Source organism: Lolium perenne, chromosome 5, assembly GCF_019359855.2.
Source record: "Lolium perenne isolate Kyuss_39 chromosome 5, Kyuss_2.0, whole genome shotgun sequence".
NCBI lineage: Eukaryota > Viridiplantae > Streptophyta > Magnoliopsida > Poales > Poaceae > Lolium > Lolium perenne.
Genome location: NC_067248.2, coordinates 125,011,295 through 125,024,082, shown reverse-complemented (window position 1 = coordinate 125,024,082; position 12,788 = coordinate 125,011,295). Strand labels below are relative to the sequence as shown.

Below are 12,788 nucleotides of genomic sequence, written 5' to 3'. Positions count from 1 at the left end.
GTTCAAATCTTAGCATATATATTCAGAATATGATCAAGTATGATTTGATGTTTTAATCGTCCAATAAATATGATTTATTTTGCTTAGATTTATAAAATATTGTAAGAATATATAGATAATTTCTCAATAGTATTAATCTATAATTTCACAAATCATTTAAATACATCTTAAATCAATAAACCCTTGACATATTATTTCTTTTCTTGTTTTACTCATCCAATATGAGAGAATTTCTCAATACCTATACAAATAGTTTAATATATAATTTAAATTTATTCTGAATTCAAACCACCCCTGGTTTGTTGATATATTTCATGTTTTTATTTTGTACTACGCAACAAGAAAATGTATCAGCAACAACCTGAAAATCTTCACCAGCCAGCTAGGGAAGAAATACTTAACGTGACAACTCACTACTCATGGATATTATATGTCACTAAAGCACGGATAATTTGTAGGTTGTACATACTACTGATGGATTGCATTAGGAAGACATCAGAGACACCACAACTTTGACAAGCACTAATAGGGCATGTGTCAGAGATATGTTTGTCACTGATAGGTTTTTTTAGGACATGTAGAATGGTTGATAAGACCGTCTTATCTTAAGCCTGCCACGTAATTTAGATGTAACAATAAAAAATATTTAGTCTTATCTTTAGTCTTATATTTAGTAATGAGGCATCCTAAATATGTAGTGAGAGAGATTATGCTAAGAGATCATCTCTTAACTAAGAAGACAAATTCTTTTTTCATCTTTCTCTTTTCTCCACCTCAGCATTTATCCTACGTGGTACTACTAAGATATCACCATTGCATATGCCCTTACGGTCTTGTTAGTACTTGTTTCTGGTGGTTTTGGTTTAATCTCGTTATTCATTAGTTTGGGTTAATTTGAGGGCATAAGAGGTTGTTATTTTGTGATTATGTACCATTATATTTGTTCTGAACATGTTTTAACATCAACATAATTCACTTTAGTAAAAGTAAACGAGGTATATAGACAATCTTTAAAACCATAATCCCAATATAATTCACATAAGTACTAATTTAACATCAACGACCTTACATATGGGCATGATATAGACATCGATTCGACTATCAAACCAAACAAATGAAAAAAAAATTAGAACTCAATAATGAACGATCAAGCAGAAACTATGTCCAGAACCACAACGATCAGTTCTTGGCTTTCTTCTTGGGAGGCTGGTCGTTGCCATCGCCCTCCCTGGCCTTCTTCTTGGCAGGCTTGTCGTCGTGATGAACGACAATGGTCTTTTCTTTGGCTACTTATCCTTCAAAAATAAGACCAGCACCAAGTGTCTAGCCCTATAATTGGCACTCCTCTTATAGGACTTGCGAGAGTCATCAACATGTGCCAGAACACTGTTGAAAGCGGAACTCACCACTTTGTCACATAACGGGGCAGATACCCCATAGTTCTACGCACTCTGTGGTTGACATCCTCCATTTCTTTTAGGGTCTTCTAGGTGTGGTCTTCCATCTCAAGTTCATCACTGTCCACAGAATCGTCAGAGTAATACTGTATGACCGCCATTAGAATGCAAGGGAAGAACACTTTGTGTGCTGACAGTTGTGTGGAACGTCTTGGTAGAGTGATATATGCGAATGGGAGAGCGTAGGGTAGTTTTTACGAGTGGGAAAGATTTTTGTACCACTAGCCGCTGCCAATCAATCAATGTGAACATACTACTCTTTGATTTAAGTTAACACCCAAAGGTTTCCAATGAGTTTATGTGGGGGTTTCCAAAGCACTAAATTCACAAAGAGATATGAGCGGAGACACCACGCGGGTGAAATATGGGCATTTCCGAAGTTTAATTCTGCTAATGAACAAAAGGACGTCAGAGAAAACAAGCATGAGGGGTACGCTCATACCCGTGGCGAAAGATTCTGACATGCCCTAATAGGCAATACTCGGACCCAACAAAGATAGACAACGAACACGTTAGCTCCAAGGAAACCTGTCAGCGATGGGAATCGTATGTACCGACGAGCCTCTTCTCTGACAGGTGACACCATTGATGCCGCCCATCAGTGACGAACACTAGGCCAACCACCGAGCGTCGAAAAAGTAATCTCAAACAAAAAATTTCGGGCCCGTCAAAGATAGCCCCATCAGAAATAGTTGGTTTTGTACTAGTGTGTGTGTTTTTGTGAGAAATTATACCACTAGTGATTGATTCTAAGTCCATTTTCATGACAAAGCAAAGGATCTATATCATGTAGTATGATCATAACAAAAACACAAAATTACATGTAGTATGAGAGAAATTCTTCAGAATTCCTTCTCATGCAAATTTATCTTGCTTTCAAAGTAATGTAACCAAGTACGACCAACTCATGCAAGGGAAATACTCCATTCGTCCATAAAAAAATGGCTTAACTTTGGATAAATTTAAATGTATCTAGATACTAAAATAGGTCTGGGTACATCTAAATTTTGAGAAAATTGTGACATCCTTTTATAGACGGAGGGAGTACATGAATTAAGTAAATGGAGAAATCTTTCTGCACAAATATTTTTAGGATAATCTAGGCTCCTAGTTAGAAAGAAAAAACACATACACTTGAACAACCATGCTCTGTTTCAGAATGCCTACAAAATCACATGTTGTATGTTATTATATAATTGGCATGTATAAAATACAAAGGCACAACATTCCAATTGAGACAAAAAATATGTCGAATCAAATAGGCGCAACAAAGAACTTCAAAGTGATGAATTCGACCATCAGAAAATGTTGTAGGTCAAGCTAATACAAGCAACTGTACTTAGCTACTGACGGGAAGGTAAGACATACACATCAACCAATAAAAATCATGAGATAGAAGGCATGATAAGCAGTATGGATTCACGTACGATACATCTCTTGGAAAGAGTTTTGAACTAATCCATATGGAACATACTAATGCAACATAATAATTTTTTTTCTTATAAAATGGCTTCGTTGGTTGGTCCGACCGAGTTCCATAACTAATTAGGAAAGTAGAAGATTACAAGATGATTTTTTTTACTTCAAATAATAAGAAGCACCCGTGAAGATCAAAACAGAGATGGCTAAGAAGGCTGGTCTCGGCTGCAACCTCCTTCAGTGAGTGGCGGGCATAAGGCGAATCTTCACCATGTCTCATAACTACTAGATTTAGATGTGCGCCTTGGCGCACGATCCCGTGAAGTTCACTTCAATTTGCAGTTTGTACAACAACGATGAAAAACAGGTGAGAAAATGATAATATGTTATTGGCTCGGTACCTTAGCGGACCAAATCTGATAGTCGAAATTCTATGGCAGCCCAGAGCTCTAAAATTACACTAACAGCTCAGGATCACAAGACAAACATCCGAAGATAGATATATATGATCCATAGTAAGTTGGGATGCATAATAATAATAATAATAATAATAATAATAATAATGAACCAGTAAGTAACATATCAATGTGGCCAAGAAATCCATGGAAAAGATGTAGATCGATGTCATACAATAGTTCTTGATCCAAGGAAAACATTCCGGCCTAAATATCAAGCCTTTCACCTAACAGTAGAAAACTCGTGTACAAAGCGCAATCAACTCATGATCCTCTCTCTACTCGATCAGAGCATCGTCATCATCAGGTAGTGGATGCGCTATTATAGTAGCAAGGACATCCTCGTGCCTGCGAACATCGTATAAAAAACAATCAGCAATCCAGTTATTCACATGTTTCAAATAATAGGAGCATCTGTGGCAACGGAATGACTGGAAAAATAGGACAACACTTACTATTGCTGCGTAGATAGGTTGAAGGTCACTTATGGGGGTTTGAGAGTCATAGGCTTCAACAAATTGTTGGCATCACTAACATCATCAAATACAAATAAGAATTAATATAAATGGCCATAGATACTGCAACAATTAATTAAAAAAAACAAACAGTTAGAGATGAATTAACCATGGACACTGCAAAATCAATCCAAAAGAACAATCAGCTAGAAATTATAACGGATACCAGTATGCATCAGCAAGGAGTGACAACCAAAGAAAAGTACAGTGAACATTTTACTAACTTTCAGATATTTGTTAGGAAGCACCGAGTTCAGATGTAGCCTTGCTACCATATCAGGCATCGATTATCAATGCCCCCTTGGAGAATGATCTGGTCATGGTCTTTTTGCCGGCATTGCAAGCTTGAGCGATCGTGTGTAGTACAAACGAACTCTCGGTACATAAATAACATCATTTTTCATATGTAAGCCGGCACTATCTACCCAACAAAATGAAATGAGGAGCGAATTCAGACCGGAGATTTCGCCTCATTGGTACAAAAAGATTTTTGGGAAATAGCATCTTTAGTATAAATATTGAGAAGCTGGCACTATTTTTTCTTACCTTACACATACTAATGGTATTTTAAGACCAGGATGATTATAATTAATTAAATTTAGGTCTAATCATGTAATCTGTGAATCATGAAAGGCTAACCTCTACCTTTTAACATCTATGAAAAAGGAAGAGAAAATCCTTAGCATACATGCTCAACTAATTTGTGCATCAGTTTCTTAGTGGTTGATAATGAAGACCCATAAGTATGGTTAATGGGCAAGACATAGCATATTACTTTTTACATGGTAGCAGCCTAGCAGGACATGAAGATCATTTTCAGGGATCCAAAAACTAACCTAGACCAGAAGAATTTATATACAAATTATTTCAGCCTTTTGTCATTTAGGAGAAATAGCCATATCGATAATATAAACTTTGGGGCACTCATTTTTTATAAGTCCTATTCTGAAAAATATAGAACTGAGTGTCATATATGGCATCTTGCAACCAACCCCATGAAGACATGGGTATTACCACATTTCTCAAGCTTAGAGTATGGGCTTATTATGTCAACTGGACATGCTGCATTTTCTTAAAGATAAGCTAAAACAAAGTCGATATTAATGAAAAGGGCCAGAGCATACCATTCTAGCTTCACAACAACATTCTCATATAGAAACTATTGGATTCTGATGATAAGTCTAAACTTTGTAGGTTTCCTATCAAACAAAGAGCACAATTTGGATGTAAACAGGAGCTACAATATAACTATTGGGACTAATGCACGAAATTGCTGGCCAAAAACACAACTATACTGGCCAAAAAATAATCCCCTTGCCCATCCTATCAAATAAGACCAGCTCAATTTCACCACCTTCATTTGCACCGACATGACAGAACCAACAACTAACAAAATCGATTGGATCCAGTGGAGACATATACACAATGACAGATATATAAATCAGAAATTCAATGTACTGTGAGGATTCTAGGTAGAAGAGAAAGAGAGGCGAGGCCGGGAAGGAAATGGACCGATGCGACAAATGCAGCTAGGCTCTCTGCACAACAAGGAGCACGAAGATTATCAAATATTCATGCATATCTACACTATATATAGGAATTGAAGAAAAGGATAAAAGTGGGGATTAATATAGATGACTAAATAAGGGTATATATTACATGCACAATGCAATTAGAGAATTAACATCATAATCCGTAGCATAAGAATTGCTCGAGACATCTGTCAGTATTCAAACCAAACCTCGTTTACGGTTCTGCAATTGATTAAGTGGAAAAATTAGTACCTCAGATAATGTAAGTTTTATGACCTATAGATTATTCTAGTTTAAGTCTAGAAACCAAAGAGACTATTTAGTTTAGTAGTGATCTTGACGGGATACCCATGATTTTACCAGAAAAAGGACAATTTTGGCAAACAGTAACGATTCAAGTTGAATACTACGTGTTAATTAAATATAGCCACAATAAGCCAAACTCATGTACAGGAAACAATGACTTTCATACTGCAAAGCTGATTGACATTGGATGCTTTTTCTACATCACGAAACATGTTTATGCTGAATGAATTGATATCATGATAAATAGGATGCACTAAGAGAATGATAATCCAATTTCAAATTTGGTTATATGATATTTTCTTTCTTGGCTTCTCAGCTGCGGCACTTCTCTAATAACCGTGAAATTAATTTGAATATTCATCAGCCCGAATCAATTCAGATCTTACCTTGCACATGAACATGCCCTCTTTATGAGACCATGCACCTTTGTTTCCATCTGTGTTCAAGTAAGTACTCTTTGCAGCAAACCAATATCTTTTTATCTCTATCAATAAAGTGTGTCCGGGTCACAATATAAAGTCAGCACTGTTGGATCTCTCAAGAACACTGGAAATATGGCAAAAAGATCAAAACTGGAATAATGACTCAAAATGGAGTAAAACTCCCCATTAACTAAAAAAATACATGTACAATCCACACATAGCAGAGAATGCTTAACCCTTAGATCTAAGGGTAATAAGTAATCATGTAAATGAAAAAGGGAAAGAATATTAATTGGAAAATACGATGAACATTTACCTGGGAATTGCGGGGCCTCTGGAGTGAAGCGTTGAATGGCCAATATAGGATCAGTAGTTAATGTAAGGATAATGTGTGATATTCATAATATCCCACAATCAAATTGTACCCAAATATAGCTGCAAAGAGTCGAATCAAATGAATAATGAAGGAAGCTGAAGTGTGATAAGTGAAGATAGCACTGTAAAGCATTCTATGGTAAACCAGGGTAGGATCAAATGCATCAAATGGAGCCAGCAATTTTGCACCAGCGCACTTATGTTTTTTTTGTTGCAAATAGGATTAAACCTTTTGGTAAATGTAAAGCTAAGATATGTATGAAAATGGAGGAGATTTACATTTGTAACAGTGATTTCTTCCTCTTTAGCCATGGGAGTCGCACAAAGCTGCAAGAACCAAGAAACACATCAGCACATCGACTTAAAATTTGGAGCATAGAATGTGAGAAAACAGTGATCATACGAAACATGCCCTTCGATCTAGTGAAAAACGAAATGGGAGCCGGCCCTATGCTTTGTTAAACTCGGTTGTTCTATTCCTTAGTTTGGCGAAGCTGTATGCCCAGCAGTGTGTAATCGTATTCTTAAAACCGTATGTCTTTATAATTTTAAAGTCGGGCAATATCTTGCCTGTTATCTAAAAAAAAGACGAAATGGCATGCCAGGGGTTGTTCCTGAGCACATAGTTGCCTATTGAACAGTAGCATATTGAACCTGTCCTTTGATATACATAGTAGAAGGGCTAATGGCATTCCACGAGTTGTTCTTGAGCACATAGTTGAACAATCAGGTGCAGGTGGGTGTTTCTTATCTAGAAGGACCAGGCTGAGTTGCAGGCAGTTCTAGAGGATTAAGTAAATACTCACGTTTAGAAAAACGAAAAGCATAAGAATATTCAAAGTAATTTTCCAAGAAACCATGAGCCGTTTTCATTCCATTCAGCTTATAAATTTGTAATTAAGCAAGAGTAGTTTTGGTTAGAAAAGAAAAGGCACTAAACAAAGTGTGACCTGGATACGGTGGATGTTTTGAACAAACGTACTAAACCCAGCTGGAAGCAGACATAGAGTACATAGCGGATAACCCAGCCGGAACATTCATCGACTTCTTGAGCCTATACAGGACATATAGCTAAATAAATGGTTCTCACTGGAGGCACACCATACTTCTAACTTTACAACAAAACTAAGCAAGTTCATATTCAGAAATCAGAACCAATTCCTTCTTGAGCCTATACAGGAAATAAGGAACTGGTGCTTGCAAAAAACACAAAAGAATGCTATACTGTAACAATTCCGTGTGTAGAGCAACATAATGAGAAAGGCTAGACTAAAATACCACTTCAGGAGCGTGTTGTACAATCAATATATGTTTCAGAAAATGGTGCTGATAGGTGATAAGAAAGAGCATATGTCCTTTATGTGCCTCACTTTACTTGAATAGAGAAGCAACTATCTGCTACACTCTAATTAGTAAAGTCTCATTACTATAACCTATGAAATAACAGGAACCACAAAATCCTCTAATAAGTCCTGCAATTTCAATTTTGGTATGCATGAATTGCATGGGCAACTGATAATATTCTTCACACAAAGGAATCTCTAGAAAGCCAGGAGAAGAATATAACCAAGTCCCTTTATTTTGGGTTATCATATAGTTGAATATATAGCATAAAAAAGAAATAAGCTGATATGAAGCTTACCAAAAAACATCTCCGCCGACACTATTAATCCTAGACCAAGCTGACCTACTGCTGCTATCCCTTGCCACCATTCATCTCTCCTAGTGCTAGCGGCAAAGCAAACACTAAGCACTTGAGCTTAACAACATCAAACTAATGGATAAAAAAACCACTGTGGGCGTGTGAGTGAACACCCAAAAAAACACAGGAATGGATTGGCATGGTAATAAAACAATCAAGCTTGAGCTTAACTACAAAGATGGGGAAAACATTTATAAATCTGAGAACAAAACAAATGACCAAAATAAAAATAAATAAGATGATTAAGATTAATCATTTTCAAAGAGGAACTTTGGAAGGAAGCACATATTTAACCTTGTAGGGGGATTAATTTGTCCTGCTTCTCATCTATCATAGTATTGTCTGAAACTCTTAATTTGCAATGCAGATTGCTAGCACTATAAGAAGAAATGAATGTAATGTACTGTTTTAATGCCCTGAGAGCATCATTAAGTGAAACTGTGATTCCATGGCATACAACCTTTTATATAATCCGTGGTGGTGAGTGAAGAAAAAATAAAAATCACATGATAATCCATCTGAACCAGATCAACAAACAACTGCATAAGCTTACCAAATTTCACCATAAGTGCAAGGTAGAATACAAAAAACATGGTTGCAGCATGCGTATGGCTTCCATGAGGGAACATTGATGCTTCCCATGCCATTCTGAGTATCCAACATGAAAGGCAAACATTAATTAGTATACACTATATGGATGATAAGAAATTTAAATTAAATATCTAAGAAGTAAGCTAATTACAGTAACCAAAAATACAGAATGAGCTTTTAGTGGTCATGTAGGTAGAACCATGCAAGAAATACTGAGGAGATGCATAGATGAATTACATAGACCTTTGTTGTTGCTACACGAGATGATGATCACATGTATCAGATCACATGAATATTGAGGAGGGCATTGTATAGTTGATATAGTGTGAGCTCCAGCAGGTTTCACGATGGCGTCTTGAGGAACAGTTACTGGAGGTTCAACCTGCTGTAATAAAATGTAGATATTAGTAAGATATAGGAAATGACTAACAGAGGTAACATAATATTGGGTAGGAACAATAAGAATAACCTGTCAGTATTTCTATGTATTTGGCCTGACAAAAGATGGATCTCTGCATTGCTGCCACTCTGTCTTCCATGGGCTGGCGTTGTGCTTTGATGCAGCTCTTTCTCCTCGGGATTGAGCTGTATACACTGCAACATGGCCATGCACTTCTTGATCTACCAACTTATGATTGCTGTCAGTGTTCAAAACTGTCACTGCATAATATTCCTCCCATTAGTTAAAAGCATCTTGTGCTAACCCACAGTCCAGGTAATTTTGATCTATTTTAAATTATTCAGTGATATGCTGCTGCTATTTCAAAGTAAGCAAATGAATAATCTACACCTAAAACACAATCATGCAAGATGACTCGCTCTAACACTCTAGGCCTTCATACTGTTACACCAATCTGACGTCTCTCATGGGAAATAAAATAAACTGAGAACCACGAGGGGGAATGAAGCCGTACCTGTTGTTGATCCACTCCAGCAATAGAAACGGGTTGATGAGAAACGTCAAATCATGCTGTAAAGCAAGAAAATATTAAATCGTCAGGAGAAGCCTTCATACTTAGTCGATCTGCTACAGGAAGACACAAATCAAGAGATTGAGATCAAGAAAGATCAAGGAGCCTGGCCAAGATTTAACCTGCATACCTGACATGAACTGGTCCCTTGCTGCTGGATTTGAGGGAGAAGGGAAAATGAGAAATTAGGGTGCCAGACCAGTGGGATGGGCTTCAATTGCACTGTGTCCACAAGCACACAAAAAATGGGGATTTTGTCAAGTAGCTGGCGTGCATAAACATCATCACAAACAGTAGTAGGTGCTCCTAATCTAGCAATCCATCCATAAATCGAACCCCAAATCACAGATCCTCGCGCTAAATCCCGCACCAGATCTTGTCCACAAAACTTTCTGGCTACAACTACTCTACACAATTATTTTTGCACTGCGACCCAGTGAAAGAAGAAAGGGATTTATACATGAGGAGGTGAAGGTTCCCAGCAGGAAGATGAACCTGGTAACGGCATCCACCTCCGTTGTGCTTGTCCTCTTGAGCTCGGGGATGGAGAGGAGCCTGGCGAGAGGGGAGGATACAGGATGGCATGGACTTGTCAGGATGGGACGCCACAAAATAAAAAAGGTGGGCTGTGGGGAGGAGAAGAGGCGGAACCTGCAGACCTCTACCGGCGGCGCCGCTTCCCGCGCGCTCGCGCCGCGCCTCACCGGCGGCCCTCCTCCCGCGCGCTCGACGCCTGTGGAGGTCGCCCGCGCTGCCCTCCCACGCCATCCATGCGGGGACCGGTCGCGCGGCCCCTTGCCCGCGTCGGCGGCCCCTGCCCGAGGTCGGCTGGCGAACGCACGCGAGCTAGCGGCGGGGCTGGGGGCGCGAGGCGACGGTGACGGCGGGGCTGAGGCGCACGAGGGGCGGCAGGGTTGTGGAACGAGACGAAGGGGCTGAGGCGTGCGTGGAGAGAGTAGGGGTCGAGCGGGAGAGGAAGGGGCAGCCGCCATTGGTGAGGATGAGATGTGCACGGGATTGGGGGAAAGTGGGCTAGGGTTCCCTCCGTGGGATGATGCATTTTATACTCACACCGCTGAAATACCAAAAATACCCCTGCGGGGTGGAGATTCACAGCCCTACGCTTATGCACACTGATAGAGATCCCAGTCGCAGTCACTGACGTGCGGGACCGGCAAAGGTGGGGCCCACATGCAGCCGGATGTGGGTAACAATTGGCCATTGCATGGGGTTAGCTAGTAGATTCTGAGTCAGGATTCAACGGCTGAGATTCGTTGCAAGGAAGATCCAACGGCTCACGTGGGAGGATCGCTGTGAAGCCCCCATGGGGGGCAGCTATTATACCTTCAGATGGCTGCTAGGTCTGCTTTGTGGGGAGGTGTGCTGCATGTACGTGGGAATTTTATAGGATCTAAATAGAGGAGGTGATCAACGAGATTGTTTACGCGTGCATCACTAATTTTAATTGAGCAATGGGAAAGTGCCTAAATTTCGGTGAGGATGGGGTGGGGTGAACCAAAAATTGTGGACCATGTGATGCATGCATATGGACGCTGCGGATTTAATTTTCCATGCAACTTTGTGCCTTTATAAGTAGTAGAGATAGAGATAATTATAATTGAGCAATTGGAAAGTGCCTAAATTTCGGTGAGGATGGGGTGGGGAGAAAGAACAATTGTGGACCATGTGATGCAGGCATATGGACGGTGGGGATTTAATTTTCCCACGCAACTTCGTGCCTTTATAAGTAGTAGAGATAGAGATAGAGATAGAGATAAAGATAGAGATACAGATACAGATAGAGATACATATAGAGATAGAGATATAATAATATATCTAGAGAAATTGCCAGCTCATATAGGACCACCTGCAACTTTTAGGTTACAAGTCACATATCTACTTTTATATAAACAGACAAACACCTTTTTTAAGGAACAAAATCCTACTTTTCCCACATAGGCCGCTAGAAAATATAATTGATTAGTTGTCATCCGTCTAACAATGGGTTGCACTCCACTTTCTATTTAACTTTAAGGGCCAGTTTCAGAAGCAAGGTTTTGGTAGGAACATTTCCCGATCAACTGCTCACACTGCTCATGGTCACGGGTTATGACGCACGCTTAATTTTGTCCATGGTCCTGCTCATGCATGGACATGAGCCCTTTCGCTGGTACTGGAAATGCTATACCCGCAAAGCGAAAAAGGAATAAAAGATAAATAAGAAAACAAAAAGTGTTTCTCATGCATTAGAAGGCATCTAATTAACCCCAAAACAAACCACATGGCACACGAGGTGAGCAACGAAAACAAACCATCTAAGAAAACCCAAAACAAGGATGAAGTTAATGAACAAAAACGTACCCCTCTAGCTACTTTCTGATGCAGCATTGCCTGTAGCGCATACATAGCCTCCACACCAAGATCTGCAGAGATATCGTTGCTTGTACGTATAAGTATAAATCTATATATCCATCAACAAAAGAACAAAATTGTAAAGTTGCAAACAAATACATAGTTATACTTTTCAACTCGCTTTACGTTTTAAACATAATTTCTCCCAGAAAAGGTAGTCACCTGATAGAATAATAAAAAAAATGCAAATTTAGTGTGATGGTTTGAAGAAATTATATTGTCCTAGATAGTTCTTTCCTACATTTATGCGTCTTACATTTTAAACATAATGCGTGAAAAATTAGCGCGTCATGATTGACAACCTATTTGTATCTTACACGCCCAAATCCGGGTTGATAAGCGTGGGACATACGAATCATTTGTAGCCCGCAGACATGCTAAGATACCTTGTAACCATCGAATCCCCAAAAAGTATTGTAGGAACTTCCCACACCCTAGCTTATTAAAATATTGAACACGATATTGTCGTATTCATCGTGACCTCAGCCCTAAAAGCAATCACTCAAATGTGATGTTGCAAAGAAAAGGGGATCCGACAACACTGTTGCAGTGTGAAACCCAATCTAACCAATATAGAGACTACATCATGCATTTCTCACATGTAACAAAAACTACAATCTCGGTTGGTAAG

The 12,788-nt window shown here is 39.1% G+C and overlaps 1 protein-coding gene across 21 annotated transcripts; it reads right to left on the bottom strand.

Annotated features, from left to right (window-relative positions):
• Window positions 1-3,412: 3,412 nt before the first annotated feature.
• Window positions 3,413-11,071, bottom strand: LOC127299822 (uncharacterized). Of its 21 annotated transcripts, none has more exons than XM_071819958.1 (12): window positions 10,397-11,065; window positions 10,206-10,300; window positions 9,876-9,967; window positions 9,689-9,744; window positions 9,244-9,434; window positions 8,737-9,159; window positions 8,124-8,209; window positions 7,432-7,535; window positions 6,761-6,808; window positions 6,423-6,541; window positions 3,787-6,230; window positions 3,413-3,679 (listed from the first exon to the last, which is right to left on the bottom strand). In XM_071819958.1, exons 1-5 carry the CDS (start codon window positions 10,735-10,737, stop codon window positions 9,416-9,418), a joined length of 603 nt encoding a protein of 200 aa, XP_071676059.1. In that variant the 5' UTR covers window positions 10,738-11,065; the 3' UTR covers window positions 3,413-3,679; window positions 3,787-6,230; window positions 6,423-6,541; window positions 6,761-6,808; window positions 7,432-7,535; window positions 8,124-8,209; window positions 8,737-9,159; window positions 9,244-9,415. The 21 variants fall into 21 exon arrangements, 19 of the variants coding, with proteins under 19 accessions (XP_071676059.1, XP_071676068.1, XP_071676062.1 ...); XM_071819967.1 differs by lacking the exon at window positions 7,432-7,535 and having other exon boundaries at window positions 3,787-3,861; window positions 4,071-6,230; XM_071819961.1 differs by lacking the exon at window positions 7,432-7,535 and having other exon boundaries at window positions 3,787-5,600; window positions 6,071-6,230.
• Between the last annotated feature and the right edge of the window lie 1,717 nt (window positions 11,072-12,788).

Excerpts from the sequence above, each read along its gene's own strand:
- LOC127299822 (XM_071819958.1), bottom strand. The coding sequence starts at position 10,737 with ATGGCGGCTGCCCCTTCCTCTCCCGCTCGACCCCTACTCTCTCCACGC. Across the intron at positions 10,301-10,396 it reads CCGCCGGTAGAGGTCTGCAG|GCTCCTCTCCATCCCCGAGC; the intron begins GTTCCGCCTCTT and ends CCCTCTCGCCAG. Across the intron at positions 9,745-9,875 it reads AAGGGACCAGTTCATGTCAG|CATGATTTGACGTTTCTCAT; the intron begins GTATGCAGGTTA and ends CTTGCTTTACAG.